The 15,987-nt window shown below is 42.9% G+C and overlaps 1 protein-coding gene across 1 annotated transcript in view; it reads right to left on the bottom strand.

Moving 5' to 3' along the window:
* Positions 1–6,520: 6,520 nt before the first annotated feature.
* Positions 6,521–15,987, bottom strand: part of Dclk1 (doublecortin like kinase 1) — a 281,860-nt gene continuing 272,393 nt past the window's right edge. The window contains exon 18 of the mRNA XM_028763452.1: positions 6,521–6,687. Within this exon, the coding sequence (XP_028619285.1) occupies positions 6,630–6,687 (58 nt within the window). The 3' untranslated portion in view covers positions 6,521–6,629. The remainder of the gene's footprint in view (positions 6,688–15,987) is intronic.

Raw genomic sequence — 15,987 nt, 5'->3', positions numbered from 1 at the left:
ATCTGGCTGTTCCAGCTGGCTGGGTGTGGCCCCATATCTTGTCTTAGTGCCCCTCTTTGAGGAGACCAGACTTGGCTATCACTTAAGACTTAAGAGGAAAGGCTTTATTATTTTGTTCAGGAGATGTGTTCTGAAAACTTCCATGATGCTTCTATCTATACCTGTTTCTCATAGCCCATTTCATAACTGCCTGCTTTGTGTACATCAAGTACCACCTTTCCAGCTCTCTAGTCCAAGTGGCCTGCAGTCAGGACAGGGAAGGCTGTTCTCCCAGCCTCCGTGTGTGGCAGGTCGATCATCTTCAGCACCAGAGTTGTGACCAAAGCTTCCCCCCCCCCCCCCCGCCTCCGGAAGTTTTGAGTGGCAGATTTTTGGCAAGCTTACCAGTTTTATACAAGATAGTGGTTCTTAGGCAGCAACTGCTTTGGTCATTGTTTCAAGGAAATTGCCAGAAGAATCTAGAAGAGACCCAGCGACTTCTCTAGGGAGAGCAAAGGGGGAAAACAGGGGCTTCAGCAGCCCGTGGGAGGCCGGGAAGGTGGCAGTTAATTTTACACGAGTTTAGGAGATATTCTGGCACCTTCATAAAGGTGACACCAGGGAGCCTATGATCACTCTTGCTGGCTGACTTTTCAATCTCCTGGCACTGAATCCTCAACAGGAAAGAACGTTCTTCCCTCATACAGCGCTGCAATTTTCTCTAAGGTCAAAACTGCACGTGGAATGCTTAATGGGGAAGGGCAACAAAATGGCAGCTAATTACAGGTTAGCAACTAAAATAGCAGTCTCTTCTGGAGAGCTTGTGCATGTAGGTCGAAGGATAAAATAAGGCTGAACAGTATTTGGTTTCTCTGTGTTTGTCCAAGTCACTGGCCAAGCCAGGGAGGTAATATATGAAAAGGGACATTTTTGGAATAGTTGTTTTTGAATTATGCTCATGAAATATATACTGTGCTGTGGAGGACATGTGGGAAAGCTACATTCTGACCGCATGACTAATTTTTAAAGCCTCGTATAGAGAATACCCCACCCCCAACCCAGAACACAGCTGGGTTATTCCTCCCTGGACTGAATGTGGCAATTCCGAGTTGAACCGATATGAGATTTTTTACTCCATCGTGGCAATGTAAACCAAAGAGCTGGCCCAGCAGAGAAGGGCATTGTGAGTAGTTTGTACACCAAGAGATATTACTTTATTAGTTTAAGAACATGTTTTACATAAAAACAGGCAACATCAAAAGAGCTCATTTGGTAAATGAACATAATATATCACAGATGATTTCATTCCACATTCACCTACAATTTATGAGCTTAAACTGAAGGATTGGGAAGGGGGGGATTGGATACCATTCCACCTTTAATCATGGGGACAAATTGTTTGAAAGTTATTTCATTGGGATTCCAAAATCAGACACTAACCTACATCATCCGATCCATGCAGCAAGTGACAAGGCAGACTCTCCATAGGAAATGTTGAATTTGTTTTCTCCAAATCAAAACCTTGAGGGAGACTTGTTAAGTGTGTCAAGTCCCCAGCCCACCTCTTTAGTATGCAGGGGCAAGGTATTCTTCAATTTCACACTCAACTAATCCTCTAATAATTTTCTTTCAGCCAGAATGAAAAAGGCTAATATTAATTTCCTAATAAAATTAAAAAAAAAAAGTTGTCAAGGCTATGACTCTAACCTTGAACCAGCTTCAATTTCTCTGTATTTATTCTTCGAACACACCAAGGATTTAACCTCAGGGGCAAGTGAGAGACGCTCAGAGAACTAGTCCCAGTTTGTCCCTGACTACAGCTGAGTGAATTGGAATGAATTAGCATTATTAAGGTGTTTAACACCACTTTAACGTCCTATTCTTAATACCAACAGTTCTGATGGCTTAAGCACTAATTACTTAAAATTAATAAAGTATGTCACAGTCAAAAATATACAATTTTACATTAAAGTAACATTAAGGGTCTCAGTTTAATTGACCAAAAAAAAAAAATGTTGAGGAAATTTACAGGTACGGTTGAGAGATCGCCTTTTCTTGACAGAAAGCAATAAATCCACAGCCCTTGTTTGTCTCCATGGGCAAACTGCATGATCACAACACCTGCCAGTTAGATGCTCACTTACTGAAAAATGACCACAGAGGCCTGCATGTTAGAGCCAGCAACAGAAACAAACAAACAAACAAACAAACAAAAGTGCCCAAGCTGATACATTCTAAATCTCTACCTTGGATTTCCTGTTTCCTATCAGTTTATGACCCTTAGTGCTACTGGCTGACTGGCTGCATATTTGAGATGATTAAAAAACAAAAGAGCCACTTCAAGCACCTCCCCCATCTGTATGTAATTACAGACAAACTAAAGATTCCATCTGACTGGGGTCCCAGGGTCCCAGTTCCTAACTGTTCCATGTGAAAGCACCGTAGAGCCCAAGTGTAAAGCACTTCTGCAGTCATCAGTGTTTCATATGTCCTCAAGTTTCTCTGATTTATTTGCCTTTAAACAGGAGAGTAGGAAGTGTATTATTTTACGCTGGCTTCGAATCTGAGTTGACAAAAGTGTTAATTGTGGGGGCTCTTTGGACTGTTATTCTCCCAACAGACTGGAGTGGCTTCATGAAATCTGATGATTAAACTCCGGAAACCCAGATTTCCAAAGAAGCATGTATCTGATCCTCCACACAGCATGCAAACCCATGCTCCCCTGGGTCAGAGAGTTCTTTTTGCAAATTCCCAATGTAAGTGGCAGGCAGCTCATGGGAAAAGTGGACCTTTGAGCTGGTCAAGTTCAAGTTCTTAAAAATCTTTGGACAGAGGGAGAAAAGGGGCGGGGGCAGAGAAAAAGAGTTGCAGGGAGGGGAAGGAGGGAGAGAGAATCACATAGTAATTTTAAAAGTTAAAAATAATACAAATTATTTTATAATATATGTTAGGTGAGCCATTTGAAAAGAACATATCCAGATGAATAGTTATGCTAAAATCACCATCTTGGATCTTGGTGCATTCCAAGATTCTGGAATCACAATGAATGCAATGTACCAGACATCTAGGTGTTGACTTTTCCTCGGGAGTTGAGATGTGGAGAAGGGTGAGATGTGTCTCTTCACTCTTCAGCACAGGCCCTGAATAGCAAACTTTAGCCTGAGGCACATTTTTATGGCCAAATTAAAAACCTTTCAGAATAGGAGTTTATCATGGGAATGCTGACAGGGCTTTACCCAGAGAAGGGCTAGGGGCAGTACAATAATGTGGAGACAATTCTCCCTCAGCACAACTGCACTTGAGCACAGGGGATAGAGCTGTCTAGCCGATGCCGTTGGCCAGCAAACAGTTGTGATTTAACATGCGTGAGTCCTGGTGATTCGGTAGCTCTGTGGCCCTCTGAGACAATTTTTCTTTCCTGTTTTTTTTCCAACTGAGTTATGCCTCAAAGGGTAAAGGATTGCAATTTTAGCCTTCATTCACAGATATACTGTTCTCTTTCAACACTATGTGACAGGCCTGTTAACTACCACTCATAAGCGGGCTAAGCAGACTGCAGGGAAGTCTTAGCAAACGCAAAGCATCAAGTGTTTTTCCGTTGTTTATTCATGTTTCCCCTCGTCTTATGTTAATACACACCATGTGTGAGTTAGGTGAGGGCTACAGCCAGAACATTTCCAGGGACTGAAGAACTTAACTTTTCCTTCTAATAGTTTGGAACAATTCACATATTTATTGATCATGACAAATAAAGTGATTCCTTCTACAATGTTGAGGGAAATGTATTCATTAATAGAATGGGTCCCATCTACAGAATTGATTTACAGGAAGTATTGAAGGAGTGTTCAACTACTCTACTCTCAAACTGAAAGAATCCTTTCAATACCACAAGACTGGTCTTGCTAGTAAAGGAAGGGCAATTCCCATCACCAGACTACCACCATAAGAGTTATATTCAATACACGAAAGTATGAAACAGTCATGATGGTTCAGTGGATAATTACAGTGATACACAGCCATAATGGCACATAGTTGTTCTATGATACACAAAATGAAAAATAAAATTGATTTGGTTATAGAAATCCAAAGAACACCACCACTTAATTATTTCAAACTGGAGCTATTCTGAGAATATTGAGGGGGAGGATATCAATGTGGGCTAAAAGCAAAGCAGTCTGGATGTACCGAGTCATCAGCCTGTGCTTGTCTGTTCACCCTCTGAGTTACAACTCTGACATCTAAGATCTTGGTAGCTTAATGCTGGCAAGATTACTGAATTACTGCATTCCATCTGATTGCTCAATATTTCTACTTGACAGGTTACATTCCAGTATTTATTCAGCGTAGATCACTGAAATTCTATAGGGATGTGCTGTGATCATCCTTCTGAATGGGCTCTGAATTCTTTTGGGCTGCCCTTCTGCAGCATGATGAGAAAATGTTGATGGAAACATTCCAGAGCCCTGTGCTGTGGGCCTGTACCCCTGGATGCTGTGGCCATACGTTAATGACTGGGGAAAGCAGTAATTCAGAGAAAGGAAAGTGGCAATCTGCTATTGGCCATAGAGTGTTTTATAGTCACACATGTGGAGTTGAGGCTCAGCGATGCCATTACTTGCTGATCTTAGAACAGCATTTTGCTTTTCTGTTCCAGAAAAAGTTGCAATTCTGGACCAGTTCTAGTCTTTCCAAAAATGGACTCTCTCTACAGATTGGCACCTTTCCTGGTGGTCTGTGCCCTGTCCCTAGTCCCAACACTCAATTCAAACAATATAATAATTTATACCATTTTGTGATTTTATATGTATCATTTCTGAACTCCCAAAAAGGAAAAAAACTGAAATAAATGTTATATTTAAATGTAGGAGAGCAGGAAATGTGGGATTCTGTCATTTAAAAATGTATATGTGTGCAGAACATAGTTTAATGCCTATGTACAAACACAGCAGTTGCAGATCAGTGTGGAGTTCGAAAATAAAGCCCTGACTATGGGAAGGTTGTTCATAACTTTTAAGACATTAAAGTACATTCAAAGCAAGAATGAGCAAATAAGGAACTTGTAGCCATCCTGGAGTTTAAAATTGTTCTCTCCTGAGTCAAAGCTGAGAAAACATTAGGGCAACATTTGAGTTGGGCCTTGCCTCCCACACACTCCTGCATCCCTCTGGAGCACAGATGTAATGAAGAGGAAGCACGAGTCCACATTCTGAAACACAATCATCAGCTCCCAAAGAAACTCAGGTCTGGGAGACAGCGTAACAGGAGTGAAAAACCAATCCAAGGCAGGCTTTGGACTCAAACCAGAAAAGCAACATGTCCCTCCTGGAGGACTAGAGACCATGCTAAAGTAAAGAAAATCAAGGTGTGGGAGTGTCGGCTTCAGCCTCCGAGGTATTTTCTGGGAGACTTGCTGGTACTGACTTCCTGATACCTAGAGTTACTCCTGGAATCGGTTTGTTTCTATGAATCCCATTTTAGAACCTTTTGGATTGTGTTTCCTCTGAACTTTCCCTTCTGCCTCTTTGCAAAGCACTGGCCTCTTGTTCCCTCGTGCCCCAAATCTTTTGTGTTGGTTTCACACTGGTGGCTACGGTCCTGTGTAAAAACAACTGAGAAAAAAAAAAAAAAACCAACACAGAGCCTTGCTTTCCCTTGCTGGTTGGATTCCCAGCCCTTTAGAGCACCTGGTAATTTATTGCTCTTTTCACCAGTTGTTTCTTGAGCTCTTCTGATCCTGAGCAGACAGATCCCAATTCACCAAGCACAAGCACAAGGCTAGGTGGTTCCCCGAGGGTCTGCCTGGCACTAGCAGCAGCTAATGGGGAAGCAGCATTTCAGGGGCGTCTTCAGCACATCTTTGTACGGAGACAGGGAGAGACACTGCCAATCGCTTGGGTTAGACTGCCACAAACCTAATTCCCTCTAATCAAAGCAGAGAAGTCTCTGCAGCTAACCAGCTTACTATTTAGCAAAAGGGACTTCCCTTCTTCATAAGGTGGTTAAGCCAGAGGAGTGCATCTGCTGATGCTATAAAACCTGCCACTTTCTAAACCCAGAGAGAAGGATGTGTCATCCCCCGTACTCTCCTTGTGTAGGCATTTTTGGGTCTTAATGACGCCCCTTGGTCTGCAGTAAAATCAAGAAATATGTGTGAATATATTCAAGGGTCTGAAAAATTCCCCAGCAAGGATTCTCAAGAAGATTCTATGCACTTAGAGGGCTAACATGTGCTATGTTACATACTGCAGATCCTAGTTTGACTGATGAAAACATTCATTACTTCTATGTTTAAAAAAAATTGCAAATTAGCCTTAACCCTTTAAGGACCCCTATTAGCAGCAAATTACTGTTGTCACAAACAGCACATGCCTTCTCATTCAGTAAAGGGAACTTGCTACAAAGGTACCCAAACATACTTTCTGTTCTGCCACTCAGCACTGAGTGCTAGATAGATCAGATGAACCTGTTTTACAGAAGTTTGAGGGGAGGGGAAATCTCAGAGTCTTAAAGGGTTAAGCTAGGACTTGGAGTAAAAGGGTCTTATTAAAAGGGCGAATTGGGGGAGCGAACAGTCTCAGAGGAGCTGGGGGAGTAGTCTTCTGATTCCGAGTTGAGTTCTGGTGGAGCTGGCTGTGCCTTGTACCGGCTCCTCACATCCTGGTTGCGTCTTCGTCGGAAAACCTGCCTCTCCTTATCAAGAGCGGTGGTCTAGCAGGGGCATAAAATGAGAAAGAGGACAATTAGGCCAGGGGACATGGCAGAGAGACTCTAGATGGTTTGCAGTTGGAAAGTATGCTGGCCAGGTTAACCTGCCCATCATGGCTTGCTTAGGTCAGCAGTCACCATCCTTGCTCATGAAGCCAGCAAGCACAGGCAATGTCACAGGCTGCAACCTACCCAGAGCCACCAGCTTCATATCTATCACCCCGTGGCTTTCAGAATCACCCCCACATTAAACAGAACTTCAGTCCTTTGTGTGTGACAGGTAAGAAAACCCCTTGGGGCGTGTTGGCCAACAAGCAGCTTAGGGCACAAGAATAATAAGGTTGAAGGGTGATAAAGTTGTCAGATGTGGAAACATGGTCACAAGCCCTGCCTGCTGTTAGCAATTTTCACTCTAAATGATCTTATTGTCCCTTGATGAGGGGATGGTGGCAGAACCTTGGGAGGGGCTGGGTGAATTTTAATGAAGCCAAAGCCTGAAAGGGAGCATGGCTTAGAATGAAATTAAGCCCAGGGACCACATTCTATGGGTTTCACTTTACATCCTAACGTCAATTTTCATAAACGTGAGGAACTTTTTCCACCTTCTTCTCTGAGTATCCCAACCTCTTGTCTCTATGCCGAATTTTCCCAAGGAAACCTCAGATGATCTCTGAGATGTGCTACCCAGCTTCAGCCTCAGTAGTTACTACAACATCACTATAGGGACAGCGTGACTTCATTTCAGATTTAACGGTGAGGGAAGGGACTGATCCATTATAGCAAAACTTTAACAGAAAGCAGAAAAGCAGGTACAAAGCTCAAAAGAAAAAAAATACTAAACATGGATTACAGTGGAAGGGCAAGCTCTCCTTGCCTGCAAGTCCCTGTTTAAAGGGACACAGCCTGGAGGCTATTCTGCTTTTAGGAGATTATTTTCCTTGTGCGAGGATATTTGCCGCCATTTTCTCCTCTTGAAATTTTACTGTTGGCTTCTTCAAAGAACTGGGATAAATTTATAGCCTGCCTGGTTCTGAGAACAAAGTGAAGACTAAGCTCCTCATACGATTGCAGAATAGCATTAGAACCATCTTAGATCTAAAAGAAAGCAATCAAAGTTCCAAAATGAAGTAATAAAGAGCGAAATAGAGACAGCGTGTAGAACTGGGCAGTAAATGGCTTACTTAGGCTGAGCCATTTCCACTTTAAAAATGATGCACACGCCGAGTAACAGTGTTAGAAGCCAATGAGGGCGATAAACTTTAATAATTCACTTCTCGCTTCACGGAACGGCTAAAATAACCATCCAATGGCTGCCCTGTTGAAATGTCTGCCTTGATTCTGCCCCTCATTGAATTTTAAAGGACCTCCTATGTGTAGTTTTTGGTCTTATACCCACCAATTTCATGAAAGCCTCAGCCTCACAAACCTAAATTCCTAACTTTATTTAAAACGTTGTAAAGTCACAACACATGGTGTTTTGCTTTTCAAAGCAAACTGAGAATGTTCTGTTTGTGTGGAGTTGGATGTTTGTAGAAAACAGATGTCTATTTAGTCTGTCTAACATAAAAAGCATTCTGTAGTTAACCCAAGGGTAATATAAACTCATCTCCTGGTCATAAAAACTATAGTTGTATTTCTACCTTTCTGGGGATGGAAAACTCCCTGGCTTTGGATAGCGTGCTGATGGAGGCAGTCAGACATGGGAGGACGCATGGGGAGGGAGGGAGCGAGCACCGATGCCTGTGGCTGTCTTAGCCATTCATTCAGCTCCATCAGTGTTAAACACAAGGAGCAGGTGTGGCCCCTTCTCACACTTACAAAATTGCTATAGATAAAATAGGATGTTCTGAAAAGTTTTAAACAATCAAGGCTTACAGAGGTTTGAGGCACTCTTTTTTTTTCCCCCCTTTGTAGTGTGATGCAAGATAATGTTCTAAAATTTAGCAATGGAAGCAGAAGGCGAACTCCCCCTCCCTTGCCCTGTGCTCTTGCATCTCCCCAAACAACAAAGCAGCAGCAGACTTGTGGAAGTAGACTCTGTGATTCTCCTTGTTGAATTCTCAAGGACCTTCAAATATTTAGCTCTTGGTCGGCCTTAGATGCCTGTGATTGCCTGTCTATTCGGCTGCTTTAAGTCATACGCCACCGAAACGAGACATTTCTCCATAAACACAGAATGGAGCTGACTCAGAAGCCAGTGGCATTCAGGGTGAGCCTGTGTACAGACGGCCCCCCACCCTCACTGTCCTTTCTTCACTCTCTTCCTTCCTTCTTCCTCAGCCTAGAGAAGGCTTGCTCTGCTTTCAAGTGCTCAGGCCCACCTGCCAATCTCCCTAATTAGTAGCTTTCTAAATGTCCGCCTTCCTAGATGAGCCTTTGTGTGCTTGTGTGCTCCTGAACCTCACAACACTTCTTAGAAAGGTGTATTGTGATCATATGTCCTGGACTATGGGTCACATGGCAGTTTCTATCGGGTTTACAGATGCTTAAGAGTGAAAAAGGCTGTCCTGGGCATCTCTGACCAGTGCTCTGTCTTTATAGGACTGTTATTAAGGCTCAATAAGTGGAGGGAATTTGCCTGTACACTACACTAAGAATAGAATGCATATCTCCCACACAAGGCCCAAGCAAAGCATTTATGCTGTAATCTATTGTAACAGGATAAAGCAGAGTCTCCATGTTTGCAGAGCTCAGTTCAGCTCTGTTCTCATGCCGAGTAGCAGGGAGAAGACCCTGGGGCCACAGAGAGTATCCAAGACTGTATGCTGCCCATCAGAGAAAATCATGGGCAACAGTAAATCAGGATCCAGCCAGTCCAACCCACTGTGAATCTGGGGAACTGTGACCCTCTAGGTCTAGTGCTCACCACAGAAATAAGGGTTTCCTGTCCATCTGGGTCACTGCAGTAGTTATCAGTAACTTTAGTAACCAAAGACCACCTAGAGGGTATCTGTCTCCATAAGCCTCTGCTCCCTGAGGCCTAGCACACTCTATTTCGAGCTCCGTGATCTGTGGTTCTTGTTAGGGTGTTTGTCCATACCCATTTCCAGTGTGGTATGTAGTATGTTCACTGTGTGTCCAACATAAATCATGACTGTCCTCCTCCCCATCTGATAGAGTCCATGAAGGGCCACCAGTCAAGTCTTAGATGCCTTCTCTGAATTCTCCACAGTTCACAGCACACAATAGATACACTATGAACTCTGTGGCTATTGAAATATGAAGAGTTCCAACAGAGGTCTCCTGCTTCCCTCTGAGGTACCCAGTCTCCAGTACGTCCTACAAGCAGCTGACAGGTCAATTTCCACGAAGTCCAGCTTATTTACAATCCCTCCTAAAGTCTCAATCCTTGCCCCAGCCTTGGCAATAGACTGACAGTAAAAATTTTCCAGTGTCTAGTTCTTGTTATTACTCAAAACTGATCGGTAACATCAGTAGATCCACTGTGAATCTTTATCAGACAGTGGCTCTTCTAGAATAACAGCCCTTTGCCCTCCTTACTGTAGTCAATTCTGCATTAGTTTCCCTTTGGACATCTTTCCACTCTCACACTGACTCGAGGGAAGAGGGTCCTACTCTATCTATGAGAGGCGAAGCAGTGGACTTGCCACTAGAGGCAAACCTAAGATGACAGGTTTAGGACAGAAACCTACCCAGTCAACAGGACACCCTGACACTGTCTCTCAAAATTTTCCTTCACAATGAATTCCAGTTTTCCAGATAATGGCTTCTCAAATTCAATACCACATGTTTTTTGAAGTCAGAGATAGAGCCACAAGTGTGGAGACCAGAGGGAACTGGGCTTTGAGTGAGTGCTCAATCTACCTAACACCAAAGCTAGAACCCACCCACAGACGTGTCTGGTTATAAGTGTTGTTTGTGGTTAAACTAGTCTAGTCTGGGCTTTCTTCCCACAACATCAAAACAGTAACTGACATGTCTTGGACTCCACTTGACTGTCCTCAGATCTCCATCCTGGCTCAAGTTGTCCACCACCTGACATGACCTCTTCTCTGCCCAGCCCAATATATGTATCTGGGACCTCATCACAATTCATCTACTGTACCCCATCACCCACTAACCACCTTCTGGCAAGAACCTTCTTGACAAAATCTTTTGTTTTTTATTTGGACTATTCTCTTACCACCTTTTATGTGCAGATTTTGCAAAGTTCATGTAAATTTCTCTATGCTATAACCAGAAACTTCCAAAATACTTATCAGACTGTGGCATATTGACCATGCATGTATCACATACTTCTCATCTAATCCAAAATTATTTTAGGTGACTATGCATCTGAGTACAGTTAGTACTGCCTTTTGTGATTTCTTTAGAATTTTAATTAGAGCCCTCACAATTGGCACACCTCTCAGACATGTACCATTTGCTCTTTACAGTCGGATTCTGTAGCTCCCTTGTGCATTTCAGAACTGATGGGTTCAGCAAGAAAACATAACTACTCATAGTGATGTATTCACAGCAGATTGTAATGCAAATGTGAACAAACTAGAAACCCTCCCAGAAGCATGTGAAGCATGATTTGTCCTCTGAAATGTTGTGCCACACATTAAACTCCAGGCCATTTCTGAATGGCTGAGAGGTGGGTTTACTTATTCATTTATTTTGTATCACTCATACAAGATTCTCAGATATTGAAGATATTCTCAGTGTCTCCTCCTCACTGCCTGCCTTCGCAAAGTGAACATGTCTTAAGGTATGGGCTAAATGTTCTATTAACACATAAGACTTCCTGAAAGATTTATTTTGTAGTTTATTCTGCTCAATGTTTGTGGTTTTCTTGGATTCAGCATGTATAGACTTGCTATTGAAATCCCCAACGTCTCCCTTCCATTAAGAGCCCCAAGAGAATCTCAAGACTGTAGTATCACATATTGATGTTAATTACCACAGGTTAGAGGTGAGCCAGGAGCTCTTAGGATTCCAAGGCTGATCAGTGGTAACCAAGTATGACTAACTTCAAATGGGTGAATGTCTCTGTCCCCATTCTCTGTATGAAGAGCTTGGTTGAAAGAACATTATCATAAGAAAATAAAATAATGTAGAAAAACAGACTAATGTAAGCCCATCCTCTATAGAAGAACCACCACAAACTGTTAGCTTTTGACTCTGACAAAGCCCTGGCTGCCACTGAAGCAGGTGACAAATGGTTGTAATATGCCAGTTATCACAGCAACTCAGGGACCTGCATACAGAATACATAGCTTGGAATATAGAGGAATTAACATCTATCCTGTCTCTGAGCCTACCACAATACCAGGCACACTGAATGTAAGGAGACCCTAACCAGAAGAATTATTTGGCCAATGGCTCCTTCTATTGATGAAGTAAGCCTGTGTTCTACGTTCTACTCAGATGTTTTAAATCCTCGTTTCTGACATTAAATTTGAAAGTATGTACAAATGAACTTGAACTGTATCTGGTCCCTGTTCAATGTTAAAGAGAGAAATACCATGATAGCAGGGGAAGCCCTGGCAGGAATCAGGAGCATGAGTTATAGAATCAGCTTTGTCTTTGCTATTTGGAGGCACCACATATCTCTGTAAAGCCTGTCTTGTCTGGCAGCTTTAGCTTAATCCTCTTGGAAGCAGCAGTGAGTAGAAGTTGGGAGAATTCGCTTTTGTCCTAGCCCCAGATAATGATATGACCTTGGACATGCTTTCTACCACACTGTCTTCTAGAGCCCATGAGCATGCACTAAAGAGGGTCTTCCAATGCCTCAGTCCCAGAAAAATGTGTTCACCTATGGAATTCCACCAGAATGCTTAATATCACCATCAATCTACTGTAATGGGCTGTGCTTTCTCTTAGCAAATAATAGACCTTACAGTCTATGGATCAAAAATATTTCTCCTCTGCAATACAGGCAGGATTCACAAGGGATGTACTTCATTTCTGTTGTGCAGCGATGTTTTCTGTCATGGCAGTAATTATTGGATTTAAGAAACTACATTTTTCAAAGGCGCAAGTGTTGATGACTTCCTCTCCTCGGCTTTTCCTAATTTATTGCCAGCCATCACAACGAGTCTTCATTTCATTAATAAAAGAACATTATTGTGCGTTTTGCCTTTTAGTCCATCCATTATTCATGCTACCTAGGAAGCTGGGGCATTAATCTCAGGAACCCGCTCTTTGCTAACCCTCACTCTGTAGGGACTAAGTTATAATTTGCTTGCCATTAAAATTAAACTAACAAATCGATCCGGGTATCCCTCCTCATTTCATTGTGTTTATTGTCATGGTTAGCGCGGTTCTATTTTGTTTGGCTGTTGTATCCTTTGGGGGCCTTGCCAGAGTTCCTGGAGACACAGCGTGGCTTTTCACTAGAGGTAACGTCACCGCTAAAATGTCGAAAAGAGGCTTGCACAGGATAGATCCAAACAGTCTTCCATGTGACGTCCTCAAGGTGACTCTCTGAGACATTATTCCTGTTTTCCTGGGAAGGCTGACTGTGTGCTTCTATGCCAGCTATCTTGATCAGACACAAGATTTTTAGATTAGGTGCTTAAAAGAGTCTCAATCAGCCTGGCACTGTCACCTTCCTAGCCTCAGAAGAGGTTACAGAGGTAGCCCTTGCAGGGTGTTTGTCTCAGGCTTCCAGAGGGCTGAATTTACTTTCTTCATCTGCTCTGCAGCCCCTGGTTTCCTGATGGAAGAGAAACTGGACTGCCTCGTGGCTGCACCTCACCACACTAGTGAGCTAATCACCCAGGCAGGGTTGATCCTAAGCAAATCTGTAAAAACTTAAAAACATAAACTAAGTCTCACAGGTGTGTCAGGGGCTAGGTGGTTTTATTGCAAGTACAATTTTAGCTTATTTACTCCTGGGTTGTTAAAAATGAAAAACCTACAGAATATCTTAGATGCTGTCTGGTTACTCCAACTCTTCCTTTTCAAAAACAGATTCAACCTCAAAATTTCTTCTTTTGAGTTCAACTATTCATTTTTCACTTTGGCAAAGATACCGTTTTAAGTGAGTCCCATCCTATTCTCATGAAATTTGCATTTTTAACAGATGGTACTCTAAATCTAGAACTAGCCTTTACCCTTAAACACAAGGGTTTGCAACAGGCCAAACAGGCAAGCTTTGTGTTTCACATCATGGTTCTCTGACACAGCTTTTCACAGTAGGACATAAGCAGCCACAGACAACATGTTGATGAGTGGATATAGCTGTATTCTAATAAAACTTAATAAAAATAAAACAGGAAGAAGGCTAGATTCCACTCATTTGTTGCAGCGTGCAAATCCTATCCTCAAGGACAGCATTTTAAACTTCACTGAGGCTTTTTTTGTTTTTGTTTTTTTTACTTTTAAGTTAAAAAGAGGGATGGTGAAGTAAAAATAGATACCAAAGAGTATATAGTAGATACTGAATTGTCAGAAACCCCAGGGAAAGGAATAGACTCTCTCTTCAATTCATACCACTGGGGAGAGGACTTAGGCTCAATGGTTTTCTCTCATTTCTAGATACAAGTTGAAGTTACCCAAAGACATATATATATATATGAAATTCTCTCAGAAGAGACTTCTGAAAATAAATCAGACGAAACAAATTCAGAACTAAACAGCTATCTGCGTGGTTTGGGGAACCATGGCCCAAGTGGCTCTTTAGTACTGTATTTATTTACTTTTTAACTTAATTTTTTTTCTTGAGGCAAGATTTACTGTATAGTCCTGGCTTGTTGGATTTTGCTACATAGACCAAACTAGCCTCAAACTCAGAGCGATCCACCTGCCTCTGCCTCCCACATGCTGGGATCACAGACATGTACTACCACACCCAGCTAGCTATTCCTGACTTTCTTGCCACAGCAATAGCTACCGAGTGCTCTGGGGTGTCTGAACCTGGCCTGAGCTATCACTCAGGGGTTATTAAGCTATAACTGCTGGATCCAGTGCTCACTGTTCTATGGAAGCTTTCTTGTCATCGAAGTTCGATTGGTCTTGAAACTGGTCTATGACTTGCTGGATGCTTTAAACTTACTCCTCTGTTACAGAAGAAGCCAGGGGTTGGGGTGGGAGCTAGAAGAAGCAACCAATCCCATGCTGTTACAGGGCTATCTGCTTGCCTCTGGCAGCCTTTGGCACTCAGAATAACCAGGCCAAGGCAACTGGCCATCAAGCAGGCCTCCTTGAGCAGAGGTCTGCTGTGCTCACAGTGTTTTGAGAATGCTATCTGGCATCCATAGGGACACCTCTTTCAAACCTGCACCCAGCAAGATACATTTAATAGACCCTGTTCCTTTTAACAGCCAAGCATGACAGCATTTAATAGCCTCCCAAAGCCAGCGCCTGGCTGCCAGGGCTCTGCCTCATTACTCACTGTTTCAGGAGTGGGGCTGAAACCAATATGCACATTTTAGTCATGTCATGTCTGGGAACCCAACCACGGTTTTGTCCTATTTTACCTCCTCACTTCATCCTATTTTGCATTTTCCAAAAGCTGGTGTCCTGTTTGTTTGTTTGTTTGTTTGTCTATTTATTTGTTGTGTTTTTATTTAACCAAGTTACTTCATTTTGGCCATGGTCCTGGTTGTCTGCATATACTTCAGACGTAGAAATCTCTTCTGCGTGTTCTCGGCTATGGTACTGGCTGCAGGGACATCTGTGCTTGAGCAAGGTAGATACAATGGGACTAGGCCCACTTTGGCAGGGAGGAGGGAGGCCTAGAGCAGGATGTGTTTTCTTGTGACTTGTATCAGGGAGAAGCAATGTTTCAGGGCTGGGGGACAGGAGGGATGTGGAATAGCCCAGTGAGCTTGTGAGCTTGGGCTTTGGGTGGTAAGGCCTCCTGGATAAATGGGCCAGTCAGAAAATGCAGCTCTGAATGTAGGTAGAAAGCAGAGTTGCTGAGAGAGTCAGGGGCATGAAAGAGAGAAAGGAAAATGGACCCCCATCATGTCTCCATGATTGCTAAAATGTCAATTAAGAGGTTCTCACTGATTTGGGGCACTGCAAGGAGCCAGTGTTAGCAGCTGACACCCTCATGTGAGCTACTTTGTAAGTGCAACTGGGACTCAGAAGTGCTCTGCCCAGAACAGTATGAATAGCCACAAGCACTTACAAACACAAGGACCAGGACTGGGGTCCTTTGCAAGCAATGATTGTTTATATTGAAGAGTTGGCCTGCCACTGTGGGTAAATGAATGCTCCCACTTCCATGGAGATAAAAGGGAAGCATTCGTGATCAGCAAGGAGAGCGTGTTCATTCTGGGGCTAAATGGCATTATAAAACTTCCTAATTAAGCATAGACGGCAATGAGATTTTAGTGTCATGTTTCC

This window comes from Grammomys surdaster, unplaced genomic scaffold, assembly GCF_004785775.1.
Source record: "Grammomys surdaster isolate TR1022 unplaced genomic scaffold, NIH_TR_1.0 139, whole genome shotgun sequence".
NCBI classification, from domain to species: Eukaryota; Metazoa; Chordata; class Mammalia; order Rodentia; family Muridae; genus Grammomys; species Grammomys surdaster.
Note: the sequence above shows the minus strand (reverse complement) of the source record. Positions and strands in the feature narration are given on the sequence as shown.